This window comes from Eurosta solidaginis, chromosome 4, assembly GCF_040869045.1.
Source record: "Eurosta solidaginis isolate ZX-2024a chromosome 4, ASM4086904v1, whole genome shotgun sequence".
NCBI lineage: Eukaryota > Metazoa > Arthropoda > Insecta > Diptera > Tephritidae > Eurosta > Eurosta solidaginis.
This window is the reverse complement of record NC_090322.1, coordinates 54195081-54219953: the sequence shown is the minus strand read 5'-3', so window position 1 is coordinate 54219953 and position 24873 is coordinate 54195081. Positions and strand designations below refer to the sequence as shown.

The 24873-nt window shown below is 41.4% G+C and overlaps 1 protein-coding gene and 1 pseudogene across 7 annotated transcripts in view; both read left to right on the top strand.

The window, feature by feature from the left end:
- Positions 1-6345: 6345 nt before the first annotated feature.
- LOC137249768 (zinc finger protein 34-like) overlaps positions 6346-24873 on the top strand; it is a 155392-nt gene continuing 136864 nt past the window's right edge. For 6 of the 7 annotated variants that reach the window (XM_067781656.1, XM_067781653.1, XM_067781650.1 and 3 more), the window contains exons 1-2: positions 6346-6817; positions 6879-6986. In XM_067781656.1, the coding sequence (XP_067637757.1) occupies positions 6518-6817; positions 6879-6986 (408 nt within the window). In that variant the 5' untranslated portion in view covers positions 6346-6517. The remainder of the gene's footprint in view (positions 6818-6878; positions 6987-24873) is intronic. The other variant, XM_067781655.1, reaches the window with a different exon arrangement.
- On the top strand, positions 21129-24089 carry LOC137247589 (uncharacterized; annotated as a pseudogene).

The following is a 24873-nucleotide window of genomic DNA, read 5'->3' as shown; positions in this document are numbered from 1 at the left end:
GTCCGAAGATTCGTGGCATTTGCAAATTATAGGAGATTCATTCCAAATTTTGCTTCGTTAGCAGCTCCATTGAGTCGTTTGAGTAGAAAAAAGGTTGAATTTAATTGGGATGCGGCATGCGAGTTAGCTTTCGAAAAACTAAGAAAAAGTCTGATTTCTCCAAAACTATTACAATATCCAGATTTCACCAAAGAATTTTTAATTACGGTTGATGTTTCAAAGCTAGGTTGTGGTGCGATACTGAGTCAAAATCATAATGGTAACGACTTGCCAATCTGTTTTGCTTCAAAATCCCTTAGCAAATCGGAACAAAATAAAGCAATAATAGAATTAGAACTTTTGGCAATATATTTTGCAATAAAGCAATTTCGGGCATATATTTATGGCACTCACTTCAAAGTTAAATCAGATCATCGTCCACTAGTTTATTTATTTAATATGAAAGATCCGTCGTCGAAACTTTCCAGAATCCGTTTGGAATTGTCCGAATATAATTTTACCATAGAATATATTAAAGGAAAATCTAACGTGGGTGCAGACGCATTATCGCGAATTTCAATTCAAGAATTTAAAAATTCCAATAATCAAATTTTAGCGGTACAGACGAGGTCTATGACGAAACGTCACGAACAATTACAACAATCGGCTGAAGACATAAACGAAGAAAATGTCAAATTACAGGTATTCGACAAGTTTTCATATAATTTTTCCAAGAAAATCCATAGGATAAAAAGCCATGACAACGATAATGATAAAATCAATTTAAAAATATATGCGCATTTAAAAAATAAAAAACTCGAGTTACTTAATATTGTGTGTACTAACAAAATAATGCAATTAGATGAATTACTTTTGAATCTTGAAAAAGAAGCTGGTAAACACAGTATTAAGCAAGCAGAATGGCAAAAAGATGATCAGTTATTTAAATATTTTTCTATTTCAAATTTTAAAAGTACAGGGAATTCAATTTTAAAAAATTTAAAAATACTATTAATAGAACCTGTCGAAACAGTTACGGACAACGACAAAAAACTTAAATTAATGGAAATTTACCACAATGACCTGATATCAGGAAGCCACTGCGGAAATAAAAAGCTTTACGCAAAAATACGTATAAAATATTATTGGAAAGGTATGACCCGTGATATTGTCAAATATGTCAAAAATTGCAAAAAGTGCCTTTTGAATAAAGTCAAGCCAAAAACCAAGGAAAATTTGGTGCTTACACCAACACCCTGCAAACCTTTCGATGGCGTAGTTATAGATACAATAGGACCTTTACCTGAGTCAAATAATGGGAATAGGTTCGCGGTTACCATTATGTGCGACTTAAGCAAATACCTAGTTACAATATCAATCCCTGATAAGACAGCGAAAACAATCGCAACAGCCATTTTAGAAGGCTTCATCCTCATTTATGGCATAATGAAATCAATTAAAACCGATTTAGGAACCGAATATAAAAAAGAAATTTTCTCTGAATTAACTAAACTCCTAAAAATCGAACATAATTTTTCTACAGCTTACCATAATGAAACCCTAGGTACAATTGAAAGAAATCATCGGGTGTTTAATGAATATTTACGAGCTTTTCTAAATGATAACTCCCCCGAATGGGACGTTTATTTGAAATATTTTACATTTTTGCATAATACAACTCCTAGTACAGTTTTTCATAATGGATTTACTCCATACGAATTAGTATTCGGTAGAAATGTTACGTTATCAAATGAAGTTCAAAAAGAACAAATCGATCCAATTTACAATGTTGAAAATTATGCAAAAGAAGTAAAATATAGACTACAAAAAACGCATAAAATAGCAAAAGATTTAATTAATAAACATAAAATTAAAAATAAGGATCTATATGATAAGAGGGCGCGTCCGTTAGCAATTAATATAAACGATAAGGTAGTAGTACAAAAAGGACCTAGAAATAAACCCGAAAGTATTTACCAAGGACCATATATAGTCACAAAAATTGATGGAGTTAATGTCACGGTTTTAGATGAAATGAATAAAAAGGAAAAAACCGTTCACAAAAACCGAATCAATAAGGTAAACTAAACTTTTCTTCATACAAATTTATAAACTAGCTTGTAACTAATTTTAAATTTTCATTACTCTGTTATTGAAGCATGAAATCTCAAATTAAAATTTATATTAATGTACGAAAACAAAAATTTCAATTTGCATGTAAATAAAACCAAATATTAATATGCACTCACTATTTGTAATAAATATATATAATACATTAATTTAGTGCAATAGAAATTAGAAAACAATTAACATGTAAGTAATTGAATTAATGTTAACAAAATTTCATATGTAAAAGGAAAAATTGTTCTGATTGAACGAATGAGAAAAAAGGGGAGGAACACCCTAATATCATACATTCATTCAACCAAAACAATTTAAAAGTCATGGGAACAAGAACAATATGACAAATCTGATCAACTTGTCAGATTCTTCTTTTTCTAAGGAAGGGTGGTATAACCGCACTGCGTTACCCGCCTTTACGCAAAAAAAACACACCCCTGCGTGCAAGTGGCATCGCTGTCAGCTGTTGCTGAACAGCAATGCCAATTGCACTCAGCAGTGGCAATTGCATTCAGCGAAGTTATGCGGCAGTTACTCACGAACGTACGTACCAAAAACGTGTCAGCTGACACGACCTATCTTATGAGTGTGCAATGTAAACGAAAACTCACCGACGTGCAATGCCCGTACGTACGTAGCCCGGAACGTAGAAATCAAAACAATTTTGATTTTTTCCGTAAGAACGTGTCAGCTGATCGCTCCCTCACTAGACAGAGTTGCCTAGTAAACTTGTGTGCGCTAATTTTTGACCGTTTGCAGTTTTATGCAAAAATACCTAATTAATGTTTGAAAAATTGTGAAAATAATTCTAAATAATTATTTAGAAGTGCAGATTATAAATATATAATCTATTTATATTTATTTAATATTGATTCCAGCCTTTTACAACATCAAAAATTAAATTGGAAAAAGTTGATATTTCCATAAGCATGCATGCAAAATTGTGAATGGCAACAGTGCTTACCCTTCAAAAAACGCGAGTACTCCATAAATAATGTAAGGAATACTCCTTTAGGAGTATAGGAGTATTCCAAAACTAATCTGAATTCATACAAAAAACGTGCTCCAATTAACATTGCGATGTCCTAGGAGAGGAGTAGGTGATCCCACTCTCGCTTTGTTTGTGAGTATTCCATAGAGTACATACGTGAGAGTACTTTCCAAAGTACTTTCACTGTAGTACTCTATGGAGCACCCACAGAGGATCATATGCCAAAGTACTCCTACGCGAGCTTTACATATCTGCAATTTTGGTGGTTGGTTTTTTAACTATATGTATGTCTGTCTTCGGGTGTAGGTGGTATGTATTTGTATTTTATTTGGTAGATATATGTAAATATTATGTTATAGTATTATATTTTTGAATTAAGTGTCGTATATATGTTTAATAGTAACCGTGAAAATGCGAATTAAAACAATTTGGTTTTCAAATGGAATATTTCTCTATACTATAGTATGTATACATAAAACCAGTTGCGCGATTGCATTTTATCAGAGTTACCATAGTAAATTTTATTATCAGTTATTTGTATGCAATATTTTACTCTTGGTAACTCTGTTCGATCGTCATCGTGTCGTGATTACAGTCGTTAAAAAACAAGCAATGATCGGCTGATGGTGGTCTGCAAACGCATTGTAAAGGAGTATTGTTAGAGTACTCCAACATGAAAAAAATGGAACACGTAATCCAACAATTTTGCAGGGTATCTGTAAACAATACATACACAAATATGTTATGTACATGTACACAAACGCACACATTGACTCGTACGGGCTTCAGGGCTCGGTCAAACGTGTTTCGTACGACAAACGTCCGTACGTACGGCACACGTCGGTGGGTAATTGCCGCTTTAGAAAATGGGAATCGAATTCAATTCGTTGCGGTAAGAAAAATAGGGCAGTCGTGTTAAAAGAAAGGTAGATTAAAAACTGAGTGAAAATTTGAAAAGAACAAGTGTTAAGAAGAACTTAGTTATTTAATAAAGAAAAACTATATTCTAAAATATTAAAACAACATCTATCTATTTATTTAAAAAGAAACAAAAGAAAAAAGTAAGTGTGGCGTACAATAGCAGCGAGTGTGTGTGCACAACAATTTTAATGGTGTCTAAAATGGACACCTTTCAAAGCGTTGCCCTCAAGATTTTTATAAAAAGAATGATATTATTTTGATATAACCAGTTTTTCACACAATTTTTTCAAATATTTTAGTTTTGATTCGAGAAGAGGCAACGGCTTCGAATAAATCGGTTTGTCTTCAATTAAACAACTACCTTTTTTTCGGATATTCAGCTACTAAAAATTCTTCATCGGTATAATTTTTTATGAAGAATACCTTATACAGCTCATCTTTTGTGTATATACACTAGCATATATATCGCATGGGTAGTTTTATAGATCCCTGAGTAAAATAATTATAAATAAAAAATCGTCATACAATTGTGTGTGAACCTCGAAAAGTTTTGGTGAGTTACGAGTTGGTGCCCAACATACAGGAACATGCGAACAGACGAATGTGCGCTGTTCTTACTTTTTTCAAAAACTGTTTAGCCGTATCAACGAACGTGTCATACAAACAGGAAAATCATTACCTTTTTGCCAGCCAGAAACATGAATGTGCTACATTCATTTTTCTGGCTCAACTTTGTGTGATTGAATTGTACATTCATGAAAATGGCACTGCAAATTATTGGGGTTTCCATGTGCATAGGAAGCTATAGATTTAAGTAGAACCTAGATAATCTAAAGGGTAATATAACGACGCCTATAACGCAAAATCAGAAAAATTGCACATTCATCCTTCTGGTTAGTGGGCGACGATATGGTAAACAATAGGCGTGTTTTTTTTTTAAACGCGTATACGTTTCGTTTGCGCGTGAAAAAAACGCCTATCCTCGCTTATATAATGCTTAGGACACCCATCTAGCGGTTATGGTTAAACAACTAGCTACAGCCACAGGGTATACCGAAAAGCGGAGCCACAACCCTCTGTTGTATTTCTGTGTATAACAAATAGCTGAATCAGTTGTGATAAATAGTGGACGCGCATAGAATACAAAGAATTAGTGCAGAGGGTGAAACATAGACACATATTTGAGTTACATCTGAGTATAATGCGCATTGAAATTTAGTAGTACTAATTTTATGCGTAGCAATTTCAGAGGTGTATTTAAAGTTTGTCGCTTAGCAGTCCATATAAAGTTTAAGCATGAGAAAAAAACACAGTTAGACAAGGGGCACACGAGGCTACGAGTCAAAGACGCGTACAAGATATTTCATATAGCTACAATTTCTCTACGCCTCAAGATCTGCACACGAAGCTACTTTCGAGCGTCGCTACAAAAAGCAAACAATTATTGAAAAAAATAAAAAATTAAATTTCTTCAGCTATATCCGTCCACGAAACCAAAGGAAAATAGGTATTAAACGTTGTTTGCATCCCCGTGCCTTTGTAAAATATGAAAGGCAATTTTAAACCACCGCGGACTAGAGAAAAGGGTGATTTCTAGTTTCCAACACTTTTTAGCCTTTTAAACGCTTCAATGTCTAACCAAGCTTTTGTGGTGTTTAATACTCTTTTTCGCTGTGGTAATATACCTTTCACGCACTTTTATTAACTAAAGTAACATTTTTAACTAACTACCAAATTTGCATACAAAAAAACGTATGTTCTTCCTTTTTTTCAAGCGTACGTACGCTCAGCGACCAACACTGCTGTACGCTTAGCTACACGAAAATTTCATGCTTTGTCGTTTTCATGCAGCTAACGCCTCGTATGCATCTCTCCATTCAAATACATGTGTTCGGCATCAAAGCGTACAAATTTCGCCTGCAGCGTCTATGACGCGTAGCCTCGTGTGCACCTTGCCTTAATGATCACAACGCTGTTGTTGGATTTGCAAGTTGAATTTCTATCTGTATTTGTTCATTGTGAATGATGACTAAGTGTGATATCTTCTGCATAAACGTCAAAATACCAAAGTGATTGGATCACCTGATTTGTAATTGAGTATTGCTGTCCCATTCTGTATCTCTTTCTATCACCCGCTGAAGATAGGCGCCGCCATATTGAACAGCCTGCCAGGCAGTTGACAGATAAGATAACACACTTTGACATCATTCACAATGTATTTGGTTCGCGCGTCATTGGAACGAAACTGTTGTCTTCTTTGCATTTGATATTGGTGTGCAATTCAGATGGTTCGATTTCTGATTATCGATTTAGTAATCATGTGATTACTTACACTCACCCCTATATAAAATTTGTCATGTTTTCCATTGTAAATGTTTTCATTGATTTGATGTCATCTTTGGATTTGAAGTTGGTGGGCAAGCATAAACAAAAGATCGATATTGCTTGAAAAGTTCACAAACCTGTTTTCAGGAGTCACCTATAACAAAATTTGTCGCAAATATAATGGCTACAGGTTTGCATAAACACGATATATACACCAGCAATTTATGGAAATGTGGGGAAATTTTTGCTTCAGTGCTCGAAAGTAAAAACGAATTTTACCTAAGTTGTGAGTTTTGCGGTGCCAAATATCATCAGCTGAACAACTTTATCCAGCACATTTATGATAAGCACCTGACGCACTTTCCAAGCATCGTCATCAAGCAAGAAACAACCTCACCACCAGATTACTGTGAAAATGATTTGGATTGTTGCATACAGAATAAACTATATGATAATTTGGAAATGTTAGAATCACATAAGGTAAACTGCACTGTTTTTTTTTTTTTTATTATTCAAAAACTGAACAAACCAATGTTTGCAGGAATCGGGAGATACACATATTATGTCCAATTTTTTTGAAACAGTACTACTCGACCGAAATGATGTGGAGATTAAGGCAGAATTATCACAAACCATAAACAATGAGTTGGTGAGTTGGTTTTAGTAAAGGTATCGGGAGATATTTGCAGTTGAAGCTGTAAATTCCCATGTGGTTGTTGCAATGTTGTTGTAGCGATAAAGACACTCCCCGAAGGTTTTGGCGAGTCTTATGGAATGTTGATGGTCCTTTACCGGATGCTGATCTGGTGGGATCCGTACGATATGTAGAAAAAAAAAATTGTCGAAAGAATAGTTAAAAACTTTGGTAATTCTATACGACGGCATGAGACTGCTAATACGCGTCCAAATATATAGAGATAGGTGTCAAAAGACGCGAATTCAGTATTAATAATCCGAAACCGGAAAATAAAAATTTTAACTCGTTCAAAAGATATTAGCGAAAAACCGAAAAATGTCCCGCTGGTCCCTCCGAAACCGGGGGTGAAATCCATAGTATTTTTGCGCAGAACACCATTCTGCATTGGCGGCCTTCGGCCGCGCTTATAAAAACTTACCCTGGGCGGGCCCAACACCGTTTTGGAGACCAGAACTATATCCGCGCAAAACACTTATGTTCACAATTTTTTTCTGTGGATACACTAACATTCGATATTTTTGGACGCGTGTTAGCAGTGTCATGCTGTCGTATAGAATTACCAAACTTTCTTTATCGAATTAAAAAGTATTGAAGAAGAAAAATTGGCGAAATTGGTATTATATATACTTAAAGCAAAACTCCAAAAACAAAATTTTAAGGCAATGCTGTATTATTATGGTTGTAAATTATGACATCATCAAAAAACTATACTTGTACCATGATTCAGTCACATCATCATTCACTGTCACCTTTGGAGAACAAACCTCTCGTTGTTGTTGTTGTTGTAGCAATGCTCGCCCCACCTAATAGCCGCTACCGATCACAAATTGTCATCAATATCCTCTAACGGGAGTCCAAGGAAACTTGCCGTTTCAACAGGGGTGGACCATAAGGAAAGGGGTGTTAGAGGCGTTGGTTCCACATTACAATTAAAGAGATGGTTGGTGTCATGTGGGGACACATTGCAAGCAGGGCATACATTTTGTATGTCGGGGTTGATTCTGGATAGGTAAGAGTTTAACCTGTTACAGTATCCAGAACGAAGTTGAGCAAGAGTGACACGCGTTTCCCTGGGGAGTATGCGTTCCTCTTCTGCGAGTTCTGGATATTTTTCTTCAAGTACTGGATTCACCGGGCAATTCCCGACATAAAGGTCCGACGCCTGTCTATGGAGTTCACCAAGGACCTGCTTGTGTTTTTCCGCTTCATACGGCTGGGTTCTCATGTGCCGTATTTCCTCAAAATGCTTACGGAGATGACTCCTTAGGCCCCTAGGCGGTGCTGGTTCGTCAATCAGATGTCTTTTGGGATGCCCAGGTTTCTGGGTATTCAACAGAAACTGTTTGGTCAGCATCTCATTTCTCTCCCTGATGGGGAGTATTCTCGCCTCATTATGCAGATGGTGTTCTGGGGACATAAGAAGACAGCCCGTGGCTATTCTGAGAGCAGTATTTTGGCAGGCCTGTAGTTTCTTCCAGTGGGTGGTTTTTAGGCTTGGCGACCATATGGGTGACGCGTAGCACGTAATCGGCTGGCTAATTGCTTTGTATGTGGTCAAGAGCGTTTCTTTATCTTTTCCCCAGGTACTGCCAGCAAGGGATTTGAGGATTTTATTACGGCTCTGAATTCTTGGAACAATTGCGGTTGCGTGCGCACCAAAATGTAGATCCTGATCAAACGTCACACCCAAGATTTTGGGGTGTAGGACAGTCGGTAGCGTAGTGCCATCGACGTGGATGTTCAATATGGTCGACATTTGGGGCGTCCATGTTGTAAATAAGGTCGCGGAAGATTTAGTCGGTGACAGTGACAGGTTTCGCGAGGCGAAAAAACTGGAGAGATCAGGGAGATAGCCGTTTATTTTATTGCATAGCTCATCGATCTTTGGGCCTGGGCCTGTGGCCATTATTGTGCAGTCATCGGCGTAGGAAACGATTGTGACTCCTTCCGGTGGTGAAGGTAGCTTAGATATGTAGAAATTAAACAAAAGCGGGGATAGGACACCACCCTGTGGCACCCCTTGTTTAATTCTCCTTTGTTTTGATGTTTCGTTTCTGAATTGCACCGATGCCTGCCGACCACCCAGATAATTTGCGGTCCACCTTTTAAGACATGGGGGAAGGGTAGACCCTTCCAGGTCTTCCAGTAACGAGCCATGGTTGACCGTATCAAAAGCTTTTGATAGGTCTAACGCTACGAGTACTGTTCTATGGTGGGGATATTGATTCAAACCGCAATTTATCTGGGTGCTAATGACATTTAGCGCGGAGGTAGTGCTATGGAGTTTTCTGAAGCCATGCTGATGAGGGGCTAGCTGCAAATATGCTTGGAAATGAGGGAGCAAAATGGCTTCAAGCGTCTTTGCCACTGGCGATAGGAGAGATATCGGACGATATGACTCACCTACGTTAGCTGGTTTCCCAGGCTTTAGTAGCGGGACCACCTTGGCCATTTTCCATTTCTCGGGTATGACAAAGGTGGAAAGAGACAGGTTGAAGACATGCGCTAAATATTTGAAACCCTCTTTCCCTAGGTTTTTAAGCATCGGCATGGCTATGCCGTCTGGGCCCACTGCTTTGGATGGTTTAGCGCGACCAATGGCGTCCTCAACCTCTCTAGCGGTGATGGTAATTGGTGACGCGCTGAGTTTGTGTTTATGTGCACGTCTATTGGCTCTCCGTCTATCTTTGTCGACCGTAGGATGCATTATATATTGTCGGCAGAAAGCGCTCGCGCATTTTTTCGCATCCGACAGCACCTTATCGCCAAAGGCGATGGAAACTTTGTCTTGGTGCTTAGTCGGATTCGATAGGGACTTTACGGTGGACCAAAGTTTACCTACACCGGTAGAGAGGTTACAACCTCTTAGGTGCTCTTCCCATTTCGCCCGCTTGTGTTCGTCCACAAGCAATCTGATGCGTTGGTTTATATCCCTTATTTGGGGGTCGCCTGGATCAAGCTGTCTTATAAGGTCGCGTTCCCTCGCTAAGCTCGCGGCCTCCGCCGGGAAGTGGGGCCGGATTTCGGGAATTCTCCTCTCGTCATTGAATCATGTACTTGTACAATGAATGGCGGGCGTTAAGACGGCATAATAACATAATTTTTGGAAATAGTATTCATATTTAATGTAACGAATTGTGGGGAATTCCGATTATTTATACACCTTCTGGTAACGTTCGAATCGCTAAACTGTTGAATAAATCACTCCAATATTCAGTGTGGCAAACTGGTCTTTATTTAGATTACTTTGGGAGTACTTCACAACTAATAGCGTGTTTAAATAAAACTGATTAGTTATTACTCAGCTTGCGCTGTTTTTTTTTTTCCTCGTTCACCCATTTATTGTAAGGTCTAGTAATGTTGTTGTTGTAGCAGTGCTTCGCCTCACCTAACAGCCGCGACCGATCATAAATTGTCATCAATATCCTCTAACGGGAGTCCAAGGAAACTTGCGGGGGTGGACCATAATGAAAGGGGTGTTAGAGGCGTTGGTTCCACATTACAATTAAAGAGATGGTTGGTGTCATGTGGGGACACATTGCACGCGGGGCATACATTTTGTATGTCGGGGTTGATTCTGGATAGGTAAGAGTTTAACCTGTTACAGTATCCAGAACGAAGTTGAGCAAGAGTGGCACGCGTTTCCCTGGGGAGTATGCGCCTGCTTGTGGAGTTCACCAAGGACCTGATTGTGTTTTTTTGCTTCATACGGCTGGGTTCTCAGGTGCCGTATTTCCTCAAAATGCTTACGGAGATGACTCCTTAAGCCCCTAGGCGGTGTTGGCTCATCAATCAGATGTCTGTTTGGATGTCCAGGTAATGTCGCGAACAGTTGTATCTCATGCTTGGTTAGTTACCAGATATATACATGTATGTATATCTGTAGTAGCGTTGCCAAATGTCCCGTATTGGCAGGGACATCCCGCATTTTTCACAAATTTTAAAGTGTCCCGCCGGGAAATTCTATGTCCCGGCATTTTCACAATAGCCGTGTTTTTTTACACACGCGTATACGTTTACGTTAGCACGTAAAAAAAAACGCTTATCCTCGCTTAGATAATGCTTAGGAGACCCATCTAGCGGCAGAGGTTAAATAACTAGCTACATCACAGGGTTTACCGAAAAGCGGAGACACAACCCTCTGATGGCCATAGGGTATAACATATAGCTGAATCGGTTGCGATGAATTGTGGACACACATAGAATACATAGAATTAGTGTACAGGGTGAAACATAAACACATTTTTCAGTTACATCTGAGTATAATGCGTATTGAAATTTAGTAGGACAATTTGTGATGTTGTTGTTGTTGTAGCAGTGCTTCGCCCCACCTAACAGCCGCGACCGATCACAGATTGTCATCAATATCCTCTAACGGGCGTCCAAGGAAACTTGCTGTTTCAACAGGGGTGGACCATAAGGAAAAGGGTGTTAGAGGCGTTGGTTCCACATTACAATTAAAGAGATGGTTGGTGTCATGTTGGGACACATTGCAAGCGGGGCATACATTTTGTATGTCGGGGTTGATTCTGGACAGGTAGGAGTTTAACCTGTTACAGTATCCAGAACGAAGTTGAGCCAGAGTGACTCGCGTTTCCCTGGGGAGTATGCGTTCCTCTTCCGCGAGTTTTGGATACTTTTCTTTGAGTACTGGATTCACCGGGCAATTCCCGGCATAAAGGTCCGACGCCTGTTTGTGGAGTTCACCAAGGACCTGCTTGTGTTGTTTCGCTTCATACGGCTGGGTTCTCAGGTCCCTTATTTCCTCAAAATGCTTACGGAGATGACTCCTTAAGCCCCGAGGCGGTGCTGGCTCATCAATCAGATGTCTGTTGGGATGCCCAGGTTTCTGGGTATTTAACAGGAACTGTTTGGTCAGCATCTCGTTTCTCTCCCTGATGGGGAGTATTCTCGCCTCATTATGCAGATGGTGTTCTGGGAACATAAGAAGACAGCCCGCTTCTTCCAGTGGGTAATTTTTAGGCTTGGCGACCATATGGGTGACGCGTAGCACGTAATCGGCTGGCTAATTGCTTTGTATGTAGTCATGAGCGTTTTTTTATCTTTTGCCCAGGTACTGCCAGCAAGGGATTTGAGGATTTTGTTACGGCTCTGAATTCTCGGAACAATTGCGGCTGCGTGCTCACCAAAATGTAGATCCTGATCAAACGTCACACCCAAGATTTTGGGGTGTAGGACAGTCGGTAGCGTAGTGCCATCGACGTGGATGTTCAAAATGGTCGACATTTGGGACGTCCATGTTGTAAATAAGGTCGCGGAAGATTTAGTCGGTGATAATGCTAGGTTTCGCGAGGCGAAAAAACTGGAGACATGGGGGAAGGGTGGACCATTCCAGGTCTTGCAGTAGCGAGCCATGGTTGACCGTATCAAAGGCTTTTGATAGATCTAGCGCTACGAGTACTGTTCTATGGTGGAGGTTTTGACTTAAACCGCAATTTATCTGGGTTCTAATGGCATTTAGCGCGGAGGTAGTGCTATGGAGTTTTCTGAAGCCATGCTGATGAGAGCCTAGCTGCAAATTTGCTTGGAAATAAGGGAGCAAAATGGCTTCGAGCGTCTTTGCCACTGGCGATAGGAGAGATATCGGACGATACGACTCTCCTATGTTAGCTGGTTTACCAGGCTTTAGTAGCGGGACCACCTTGGCCATTTTCCATTTCTCGGGTATGACAAAAGTGGAAAGCAGGTTGAAGACCTGCGCTAAATATTTGAAACCCTCTTTCCCTAGGCTTTTAAGCATCGGCATGGGTATGCCGTCTGGGCCCACTGCTTTGGATGGTTTAGCGCGACCAATGGCGTCCTCAACCTCTTTAGCGGTGATGGTGATTGGTGACGCGCTGAATTTGTGTTTATGTGCGTGTCTATTGGCTCTCCGTCTATCTTTGTCGACCGTAGGATGCATTATATATTGTCGGCAGAAAGCGCTCGCGCATCTTTTCGCGTCCGACAACACTTTGTCGCCAAAGGCGATGGAAACTTTGTCTTTGTGCTTAGTCGGATTCGATAGGGACTTTACGGTGGACCAAAGTTTACCCACACCGGTAGAGGTTACAACCTCTTAGGTGCTCCTCACATTTCGCCCGCTTGTGTTCATCCACAAGCAATCTGATGCGTTGGTTTATATCCCTTATTTGGGGGTCGCCTGGATCAAGCTGCCTTATAAGGTCACGTTCTCTCGCTAAGTTTGCCGCCTCTGCCGGGAGGTGGGGCCGGATTTCGGGAATTCTCCCGGCGGGAATGAAACGTGCCGAGGCGGATTCAATGACCTTGCGGAAGGCACGCTCCCCTTGGCGGGCATCAGTCGGGATAGGGAGGGCAGCAAAGAGGTTGTCTGTAAAAGATTTATATTCTTCCCACTTTTCCTTTTAAAGTTTATGAAAGTCCGTTTTTCGATGACGATGAAGTCGGCGGTACGCTCGAGCGAAATAAGTATAGGCAGGTGGTCGGATGCCAATGTTACCATCGGCTGCCAGTTGACGTAGTTTACGAGTTCTGCGCTCACGATTGAGATATCTGGCGAACTGTGACTGCTTCCTACCATACGTGTGGGGGCGTGTTGTTGTTGTTGTTGTTGTAGCGATTAGGTTACTCCCCGAAGGCTTTGGGGAGTGTTATCGATGTGATGGTCCTTTGTCGGATACAGATCCGATACGCTCCGGTAACACCGCACCATTAAGGTGCTGGCCCGACCATCTCGGGAACGATTTATATGGCCACATTAAACCTTCAGGCCATCCCTCCCTCCCCACCCCCAATTTCCATGAGGAGCTTGGGGTCGCCAGAGCCTCGTCTGTTAGTGAAACGCGATTCGCCGCTCGAAGGTGAGGTTGACAATTGGGTTGGAGGAGCTATATATTGCGCTACACAGCCCCTTGAATCCCCGTGTGGGGGCGTCTCCGACGTTCTTAACGTTAATAAACGAAACGAACTGACTTTGTTTCGTTTATTAACGTTGATTATCGTAACGAAATGATATCGTTTCGTTGGTTAAGCATGCCTGGTATAGTGTTAACTACTTTGTAGTCTTTACTTTAATTTTTAAAATAATTTTTATTGAGTTTTCGTGTTAACGTTTATTTGACGTTCTTAACGTTAATAAACGAAACGAATTTGACGTTGATTATCGTAACGAAATGATATCATTTCGTTGCTTAAGCATGCCTGATTTAAACAACTCTGTGCGAGCCTTCCCAACTGCACCAAAATTTGGATGGAACACCTTTCCGCCGGTGAGGGTTGCATAACAGTACCAAATCTCCCTCCAAGAAACCCTTCGATTTGTTCTCGTTGTATCTGTGTTTCATCCTACTACTCATTAACCTGGCTCGTTGCCTCGCACTCTGTTGCTTGGTCTCTGGACTACTTTGAAGAGGTTGAGCTTGACATAATCAGTATCGTTCTGACGTTTCACAATAGTAGTGCGCCCTGACTTGCAACCACCCTTGCATTCTGGTAAATTGTTTCGTTGGTTTTAGTGCGTCCATTAGGGAATATTAATGCCAGTGTTTTACTCGCAGGTACCTTTGATTTTGATTTGTTTGGTCCATTCGTTCCATCAACCTTTGCCCGATCTACTGCCTTTGGGTGTTGTGGTCTTTTTCTCCTCCACAAGCACTCGCTTACTGCTAAACCCTTTCTCCAAACTGAAGTTAAGTGGCACATCCTTGTTCTTATAGCGCATAATCCTTCTTTGCATGTCGATCCTGATGCCATGGTCAACTAAGAAGTCCACTCCCAATATGACTTCATCAAAAATCTCTGCCACAACGAATGAGTGTAGAGCCGTGACCTTTCCAAGTAAGACTTCACATGCCACTTCTCCCTGGACTTGGTTATACTCGCCAGTGACCGTACGCAATCTTGCTCCAGGTAATGGCTTTACTCTCCTGTTGACCAAATCAGATCGGATCAAGAAATGAGACGCGCCCTTATCTACAGTCAGTACACGCTCCTTGCCGTCCACATTTCCTCTGTTGGTAAGACTGCTCGATTTTCTCCTGATTTGTGATGCAGATATCACAGGACATTCACTTGCTGGAGCAAGTTCTCGATCTTTACATCAGGCTCGCTCTTGCTTATCTTCTCCAGCTTTGTACTTAAGACCACCCATGCTGTTAAAACCACTAGGGTCAATACCGCAATGACGTGCAATGTGAGCTGGCTTCCCACATTTGAAGCATTTGATAACTCCTTCACTCCGCTTTTGCGATCCTTTCAGTGTCTCCAATATCGTGTTCACCCAGTCTGGCCTTTCTACTTCCACATGGCATGCTTTGAAAGCTGGCTTACGCAGAAGCGATGCTGTTTCCTGAATCAGAGCATGTGATAGTGTTTCTCCGAATTTAGGTTTTGGGTTTGCGTATGTCGCTCGCTTCATTTCGACATCCCGTATTCCGCTAATAAAGCTCTGAATTTTCCCCTTTCGGTGTATTCCACGGGCACGTCAGCATTCGCTAAATGTGCCAGCCTTTCAACATCCGACGCAAACTCTTGCAATGTTTCACCAGCTCTCTGGAAGCGTTTCAGTAACTCCTTTTGGTATATCTGTCCCCTGTGCTCGGTTCCGTATCGCCTGTCTAGAGCGCCCATCAATGCTTCATATTAGTTCCGTTCGCCCTCGGGAATGGTCTGTAAGATCTCAGCTGCAGGCCCTTTCAATGCCATGAACAGTGCAGCAACTTTATCTTCCGCATTCCAGTTGTTCACTGCTGACGTCTTCTCGTGTAGCTTAAAGACCTGGAAAGGAACAGAACCGTCAAAAGATGGTGTTTTTTCCTTTGGATTTCTCGCTTAAACTGCTGGGCGATTAGGTTGCAACTCCTGGATACGTCCTCTCAAAGCATCCACCTCAGCCTCGATTTTTTTCGCAAACTGCATTATTTTCTCGTCCATACGCGCTTCGAGTTTTGATGATATACGCTCCTCTTGCGCTTCAAGTTGTACTGTTATGCGTGTCTCTTGCTCTTTCAGTTGAGTTGCCATATATGTTTTCTGTTCTTCCAGTTGAGATGACATTTGTCTTTCCTGGGCTTCAATCTGGATGTTACTGTCGATGTTTGTGCAAATATTGCAGAAAATATCATGTTCAAGTCTGTGCTGGTAACAGTCTACGATGTTTCGTTTTTCTCTTCCATATTAGTTGTTGCCTCTTCCATATCAGGATGAAAGGTGTGTTCATCAACGTCGATTCCTTCCAATTCCATAGCTTCCCTTAGTCGTGCCTGAAGTTCGGATTTATTGCCGGTAGTATTCAATCTACGGGCTTTTTTCTTTTTATATTTATTTATTTATTAGTCTACAAATTTTCAATTAATCAGACTAAATATAATTACGGATTACAGAATAAATTACAGACGCATACATAGTGAGCAAAATTATATTATAAGATATGTATATATATTATTAAACCAGTTGGCGGAATGGACGTGATTTCGAACAGTTGATATATATTTAACACACAACAAGTAGTGCTGCTATGTGTGGGAGGTTGGAAAGGACGGGATTCCAAGCCACTCGCCCAAAGTAACTGGAGCTGGTAGATAGATAGATAGATGTTGTGAGGTTAAGCACTGCGACCTATTGGTCTATTGTGCCCTCATTCTCTTTACAACACTTCATCCAAGCCGAGTTCTCTGATAAAATCCAGAATGGTTCTTGGCTTCAGAGAATGTATGTGACTATTTTCTAATTTGGATGATCCTAGGATCCTAAGCCTTCGTCTCGCGACTGCATCACATTCCTTCAGGATGTGTTCTGCAGACTCATCTTCGGCATCACAGAATCGACAGAGGCTACTAGCCGATATACCCAATTTATGCATATGGCTCTTTAGCCTACAGTGACCTGTGAGTCTACCTGTTAAAATCCTAAGGCTAATTTTTGGGAGATTAATCATAGCCTTATATCGCTTTGAATTGTACCCTCCTATTAGTGCCTTTGCCTGCCGAAGTCCTGGACTTTCACGCCAGTGTTGTTCTCTGAGGCACGCCTCCTTTTGTCTAAATTCCTCCCTTATTGTATGTGACTCTATTGGGACCATAGGCTCGGGATCTATTGGCTTTCCGGCCGCTGCCAACCTGGCAAGCTCGTCCGCTCGCTCGTTACCATCCACTCCCCTGTGTCCAGGCACCCATGCTAGACTGATGGTGTTATTAACTCCTAGACTGTTTAACCTCTCTACGCACTCAAGGACTGTTGATGATTTAATCTCAACTGATGATAATGCCTTGAGTGCAGCTTGACTGTCGCTGAGTATAGCGATTTTCTCGTTGGTATATCCCCGCTGTAAGTTTATCTCTGCACACCGGCTTATGGCAACAACTTCGGCTTGGAAGATGCTCGGATATTTTCCGAGTGGTAGGGATATTTTGGTTCGGGGGCCGACGATCCCCGCTCCTATGCCCTCCGGTGTCTTCGAGCCATCGGTGTACCATATTATGGTGTGTTCCTGGTGAAGCGCTTCAATCCTGGAAGTGTCCCACGTACATTTGTTCCCCAGCTCTATTTTGAAGCGCTTCTCAAACTTAATTATCTTCCTCGTATCATCTCTGGGAAGTTGGATAAGTGGAATCTGCTCCTGCAGCTTCGCCATGCTCCGTGACTGTATCACTTTGCCTCTTCCATATCCCTCTTTAGCTATGTTTACTAAAGTTCTCCTGGCTGCCTGCTCAATTATTATATGTAGAGGCGTTAACTCAATCAGCACCTCTATTGCTGCCGTCGGGCATGTTCGCATAGCTCCCGTAATGCAGACACACGCTAAGCGTTGAAGCTTCGTGAGTGATTTTTGTACGGTCACCATGTTTGTCCTTGATGCCCACGCAACTGCTCCGTACACTATGATAGGTCTCACTATCATAGTTTACATCCATCTTAGGATCTTTGGGCTGCATCCCCAGGATCTTCCTGCAATACGTCTGCACACCATTATTGCTCTTGTAGCCTTTGATATGGTATTGTCGACGTGTTTCCTCCATAAGAGCTTAGAGTCAAACGTGACTCCCAAGTATTTCACCTCAGTCGTGTACTCCATCTGTACTCCCTCCATTGTGATTTGACTAATCCCTTCCAGTTTTCTTTTCCTGGTGAAGGGCACAATGGATGTCTTGTTAGGGTTGATACTTAGCCCTACCTCATTACACCATTCTTTCGTTAGCCTCAATGCCCTTTGCATTATGTCGCAAAGGGTGCTCTCAAATTTGCCCCTTACAATGATAACAATATCATCCGCGTACCCCTGACATCGGATTCCGTTTTCTGAGAGCCTCTGTAGAAGTTCATCTACTACCAGGCTCCACAGCAGGGGTGACAGGACGCCCCCTTGCGGACATCCTTTCGTTGTTTTGATCTCTACTGTACCGTCCCCACTTGAGGTTTCGGCAGTCCTCGTACGCAATAAGGCGTTTATCCACATACGGATTGGACGTTGTATCGCTCTTCTCTCGAGTGCCCGATTCACACTTTCGTGTGTCGTGTTGTCGAAAGCCCCCTCTATGTCCAAAAATGCGCATAGCGTTATCTCCCCGCACTCGATCGCACTTTGGATTTCTGTGGACAGTTGATACAATGCAGTTTCTGTCGACCTGCCTGTCCTATATGCATGCTGATCTCGATGTAGTGGCATTCTATCGAGAACCTTTGATCTGATCTCGTGGTCTACAATTTTCTCCATTGCTTTCAGAGCAAAGGATGTCAGGCTTATAGGCCTAAAGGACTTTGGGCTAGAGTAGTCATTTTTTGCCACTTTAGGTATAAAGACCACTTTTGCTCTTCTCCACACTGTTGGGATGTATGCCAGTGCGAGGCTATCCCTCATAATCCTGGCCAGGTGTGGGATCAATTCCTCTCCCTGCTGCAGAAAGGCTGGATATATGCCATCCACTCCCGGAGATTTGTAGCTCTGGAAAGACCTTACTGCCCACTTAACTGTGCTGTCGCTGAAGAGTTCTTTGGCGAGGTTCCAATCTGTGGGTGTCGGTCTTACCTCTCGAACCTCCTCCGGCGAGGTTTCCGAGGATGCGTCCGGGAAGTGCGCTGCAAGCAGGGCATGTGCTCTTTCCTCCTCTGTCGTTGTATAGGTTCCATCGGGGAGTTTCATCGATAATCGCGTCTCCCTTTGGTCCTTGGCTAGGGCTTTATGAAGCCTTGCTGCCTCTGGAACTTCTGTTATGCCCTCGCAAAATTTCCTGAAGCTCTCTCTTTTAGCTTTCCTAATCTCTTTGTTATATGTTGTTAGATTTGCTGTGTACTGCTCCCAGTTTCCCGTGCGTCTTGCTTGGTTGAAGAGTTTGCGCACGGTTTTCCTCATTTCCGAGAGCTTCCTCGACCACCAGGGGGTTTTACTCCCTGGGCCCTTTGATTCACGACAGCTAGAGTTATACGCTTCAATAATCACACTGTTGAAGTTGTTAACCCTGATCTCTAATTCCATATAACTTGTTCCTCTGTTCCTATTCTTTATAGTGGCAAGATTTTCCTGTATTGTATTTCTAAACATATCCCAGTTTGTGTTCCTGGGATTTCGCTTTGGTGGTCCTTCTAGAGGTATAGCCCCGATGACAAACTGGATAATAAGATGGTCCGACATGGAGGGTTCAGAGGAAACCCCCCATCCCGAGACCAGCTCATCAGCCAGATCGTTACCCAGGGTTATATCCAGGACTTCCTCTCTAGACCTAGTGATGAAGGTTGGTGAATTCCCAACGTTGTATATACTTAGGTCATTACTAATAATAAATTCAAGAACGCACTCACCCCTTGAATTGGTGTCTGAGCTGTTCCATACCTCGTGGTGCGCATTGGCGTCGCATCCCATAATTAACGGTAATTTTGCCCGTCTGCAATATTCCGTCAGTTTCTTCACACCCTCTGGAGGGACCTCGTGGTTATCTCCCGCAAAATAGGCCGCTGCGAAGACGATGTTCCTTGGCTCTCCCTGTATTTCCATCACCGCCTGAACTGCTACGAGGTCTTGACTCATAAACTCTGTAATGCAAAAGTAGTTAATGGAATTGTTAAGCACTACACACGCTCTTGGTCTTTCCTGAGAAAGATCCCAAATTACCTTATTATTTCTCTCTTTTAGTCCTCTCACCTGACCCTTATACACCCAAGGTTCTTGGATGAGTGCTATGCCCAGATCTTCCGAGGCGAACCTGCGTGCTATTACTGCCGAAGCAGCTTTAGCATGGTGCAGGTTGATCTGGGCAACCTTTGTGTGTGGGTCGGTCAGAGCTGAAACCTTAACAGCTCGTCCTCACCGGACAGCCGCAACTGGAGCAGCCAACTGGAGCTGGTAACAGATTTAGTTTAACATGTTAATTTTGAAACAGTTATGAGTTCAAGGCAGTGAGTATATATTTTTTTATACTGTAAAGTGTGTCATAAGTATCAATATTATTGCAGTGATTATTGAAATCTTGACACAGACAACGAAGAGGTTCATGCATTTCAAAACTCGATCTACATATAATTAAATATAGCGGTTGGAAATACCGAGAGGGCCTAAAAGGGACATTAAACATCATCTTGCCAAGCAGAAATGGACTGTTTATCATCCCTCTTAATAGTTTTACCATGAATACAACGCCAAGCATCTCCCTACGGCTTTGTAGTGAAGGCAGCTGTAAAAGTTTTAACCGGCTGCAGTAGGGCGGTAGATTCCTTGATGGATCACAGGGCAAATGATTTAAAGCAAAAATTGCTTTTGGACCGATTCCAATTTTTCGCTATGAATCTGATAATGGAAGCATATTCCAATATAGGTCTTACTAACGATAGAAAAATAGTTTTAGTGGCATGGGGGTCATTGAATTCCCTTGACCACCTTTTTGCGAAAGCCAAAGTCCCTCTAGCCCTATTAACACACTATTCGATATGTAATTTGAAGTCCAGTTTGGGGTCCAGTATAACGCCAACATCAGTAAAGTTTGTGACTTGCTTAATGATATAATCGCCTATGATGGGATTTAAAACATTTCCTCGTATAACAAATAAACTTTTACTTCGGTAAGTTTAGTGGCATGACGTTCACATCACACCACTCAACTAGGTTATTCAGATCCGATTGAAGAAATGCCCTATCTTCAGGTGAGCGAATGGGCATAACCAGTTTGACATCGTCAGCGTACATCAGCGGTATGCAGCGCTTCAAAACATTTGGGAGGTCATTAATGAAGAGCAGGAACAACACTGGACTAAGGTGACTGCCCTGTGGAGCTCCAGAAGATACCTTGATGAATTTAGACAAGTAATTGTTAAACACAACGGTTTACGTTCTTCCTTCCATGATGGAAAACCCAATCGATCGAGTTTTATTATTGAAAGTGCTGGATGATAAGCATACTCAGGCAGTACCACTGGACGTTGTTGTTGTTGTAGCGATAAGGTTACTCCCCGAAGGCTTTGGGGGGTGTTATCGATGTGATGGTCCTTTGCTCCATTAAGGTGCTAGCCCGACCATCTCGTGAACGATTTATATGGCCACATTAAACCTTCAAGCCATACCATTTCTACGTATTTTCGAAAAAAAAAACGGAAGGGTTTACTGGGCCAAAGAGAAGCGTTGCAAAGTTTGCTATATTCATTTTCAATCACTCGAACATTAAAAAAGACTCTCACTAAAGAGTTGATGTCGACATCTCTCTTTACTTATTTAAAACAAGCGACATTGGAAGGAGCATATCAAAGTGATCAGAGATGTATTTGACAATACTTGACAAATACATCTAATTCAGCATTGTCATTGCTACCACTAACAACAAGACGCGATTTTTGCGTAATTTCTTTTGATGCACTCTTTCGTTGTCTGTCACATTGTTTACTATATAGTTTGGCTCATGATGTAATTACAAGGTGACTGACGATGGCAGCTTCTCTTTCTAATACGCCATCTTGAACTCCCACTCTCAAACTCAATTTGCCTCTTTGCGAAACTGCTTTTTCATTCAGAGGAAAAATTGTAGTAAAACCCATACAAATCAACTTTCCTGGAAAAGTATGCAACAGCATCACTTTTTTTCTCCAATTCTATTTTGTGTTGACTTTTCTATAGCTCAAACTAGTGACAATTCTCAAAAAAATCATTATTTTTTCAACAAAAACATTTAAATTTGCCATTTTTTTTAGTTCTATGAGAAAACCGATCGAATATATTCAGTAACCCGTGGTCATTTATTTCCCAATCGTTGCTTGTTCGCGGCATTAAATCATCGAAAATATTGTCCAGAATGTAGACGACCATGCACACGCAACCGGGTGCACCCTACGGAGAACGGTCAGAGTTGGATAAGAAATTACATATATCATTCCGATGCGGCTGATATGTACATATACCAATATGCCGATGTGGACACCACTTTTCGAATTAGAATTAAATGGATCTAGAAATGTACCAATGGCCCCACCTGAACCATCTGTTGCTGTACAAACTGGAACAGATTCAGATGGTAATCCAACATATGCAGCACGTGTCTATTTTCGAGATCTATTGCCTGCCGCCTATGTATCGGCAAAAGGTGTCGGACACACTTCACATAGCAGTAATGTTTTAGTCAAAACGTCGAGTTACTAAATAATTTCAAAGATAAATGGGTGGCCGATTTAAATGGACATGTACCTGTGGAGCTGTGGTCGGTGGTTATTCGGAATTAGGTGAAACATACGTTTCACGTGCTACATATAAAGACAAAATTTTACTAGGCAAAGTACATCCTTCGCATAGAGTAATGTATATGCCTTCAGCGAAAATACTCCAATGAGAAAATTGCCATACTCAGTGACAGCCAGGCCGCCCTCAAGGCCATCTCGGCATTTGAAATAAAATCAGCACTAGTCCTTGAGTGCGTGGAAAGGCTGAATCAACTAGGAGCACACAATGAACTACTGTTGGCCTGGGTTCCTGGGCACAGGGGAGTCGAGGGAAACGAGCAGGCGGACAGCCTGGCCAGAGAGGCAGCAACGATACGACCTATTGGTCCTGAGCCGTTCCTGCCAGTAGGCCCGCAGGAAATTAGGGGGCATCTATTGGCAGAAGAAAAGGAAAACAGGGAAAAACACTGGCGTAATATGCCAGGCCTGAGGCAATCTAAGCTACTGTTAGGGGGTTACTGCACAACTCGATACAGGGCATTTATAGGCCTCTCGAAAAATAACCTAAGAATTCTAACAGCTATTCTTACAGGACACTGTAGACTGAACAGTCACATGCAAAGGCTGGGTATAATATCGAACAACACATGCCGATTTTGTGATCGATCAGCGGAGACGGCGGACCATATCCTCTTGGAGTGTGATGCAATCTCAAGACGTAGAGCTAAGTTTATGGGCTCACCATGGCCGGAGCATTCTCACATCAAATCCCTCAAGCCAGGTGAACTGCTAGGGTTCATCAGAGATGTCGGCTTGGATGAGGTGTTGTGAAGCAGTTGAGGGCACAATAGACCAATGGTCGCAGTGCGATCCTCAATTAATTATCTATCTATCTATCTAATGTATATGCCAAACAATGCCACTGAGGTGAACAGATCTGAATATGAAGTATATATTGGTACCAGAAACTATCACAGCAGAAAGTAACGACGAAGCAAATGACGAAGCTTAGTCGTACGTAAATTGGGTAATTGTTTACCTTAGGGTACATCTGCTAAAACTCTTCCGAAAATATCAGGAGTCAAAAGAGGCGTCTTGATCCCAGGACCACGAATCTGAAAGCGGAAATTAAGAATTTTATTTCTTTGAAAAGATAAACCGAAAAATGGCCCCGGAGCGCTCCGAAACCGGGAGTGGGATCCATAGTATTTTTGCGCAGAACACCTTTCTGCATTGGCGGCCTTCGGCCGCGCTTATAAAAAATTACCCTGTGTTGGTCCAACACCGGTTTGGAGACCAAAACTATATCCGCGCAAAACACTTTTACCCACAGTTTTTCTTGTGGGTACAACCAAAATTACAACAACCACATGAAAATTTTCGATTTTGTTTGCAATTATCTCCGAAGAGAAATAAAATTTCTAATTTCCGCTTTCGGATTCGTGGTCCTGGAATCAATCGCGTCTTTTGACACCTCTAATATAAATAATAATAAATAATATATAATTAATATAATTGTAAATATTATTTTAAAGGACAACTTAAATATATAAATCGAAAATTTTTAACTAAAATAGTTGAAAAATTAAAAGTCACTGAACTTCTTAGACTATTTTGTAGATAACACACAAACTCCTATTAAAACAGTCGATCTCACTTTAGAGCAGGGCTGGGCAGCTTCGGCAGAGAACTGCTTTCTATCTAACTTTACTGTTTTGGTCCTAGGCATTAGAATTTTACTGTTCCTTTAAGTTAAAGGGCCAAAGTGACAATGCTAAACCCTATTTAACTCAAAGTCGCACTGAAAAACCGGGCGACAGAGTTTAAACTCTAATAACCAGGGGCGGAAACTGTTATTCCTTTTATAATATAATTCCTTGCAAAACTATTAATTTTGGCCTTTAATATATTTGAATCAATATAAAATTTTTTTTTGGGATTTTTATTACCTGAGTCCGATAGAACTAGTTAAAATCGGACGTTTAAAAATAAAAGTGCGGAAATAAAAGTTAAATCCTGACTTTTATTTTTTAAGTCCAAAATAAAAGGCCGGCATGATAACAAAGAAACGGCTTAACCGAAATAAAAACAAATTTTAATTCCGATAAGCCGTTTCTTTGTTATCAAGCCGGACTTATTTTGGCCTTAAAAAATAAAAGTCCGGATTTAACTTTTATTTCCGGACTTTTATTTTTAAAGGCCGAGTTTAACTAGTTCTATCGGACTCAAA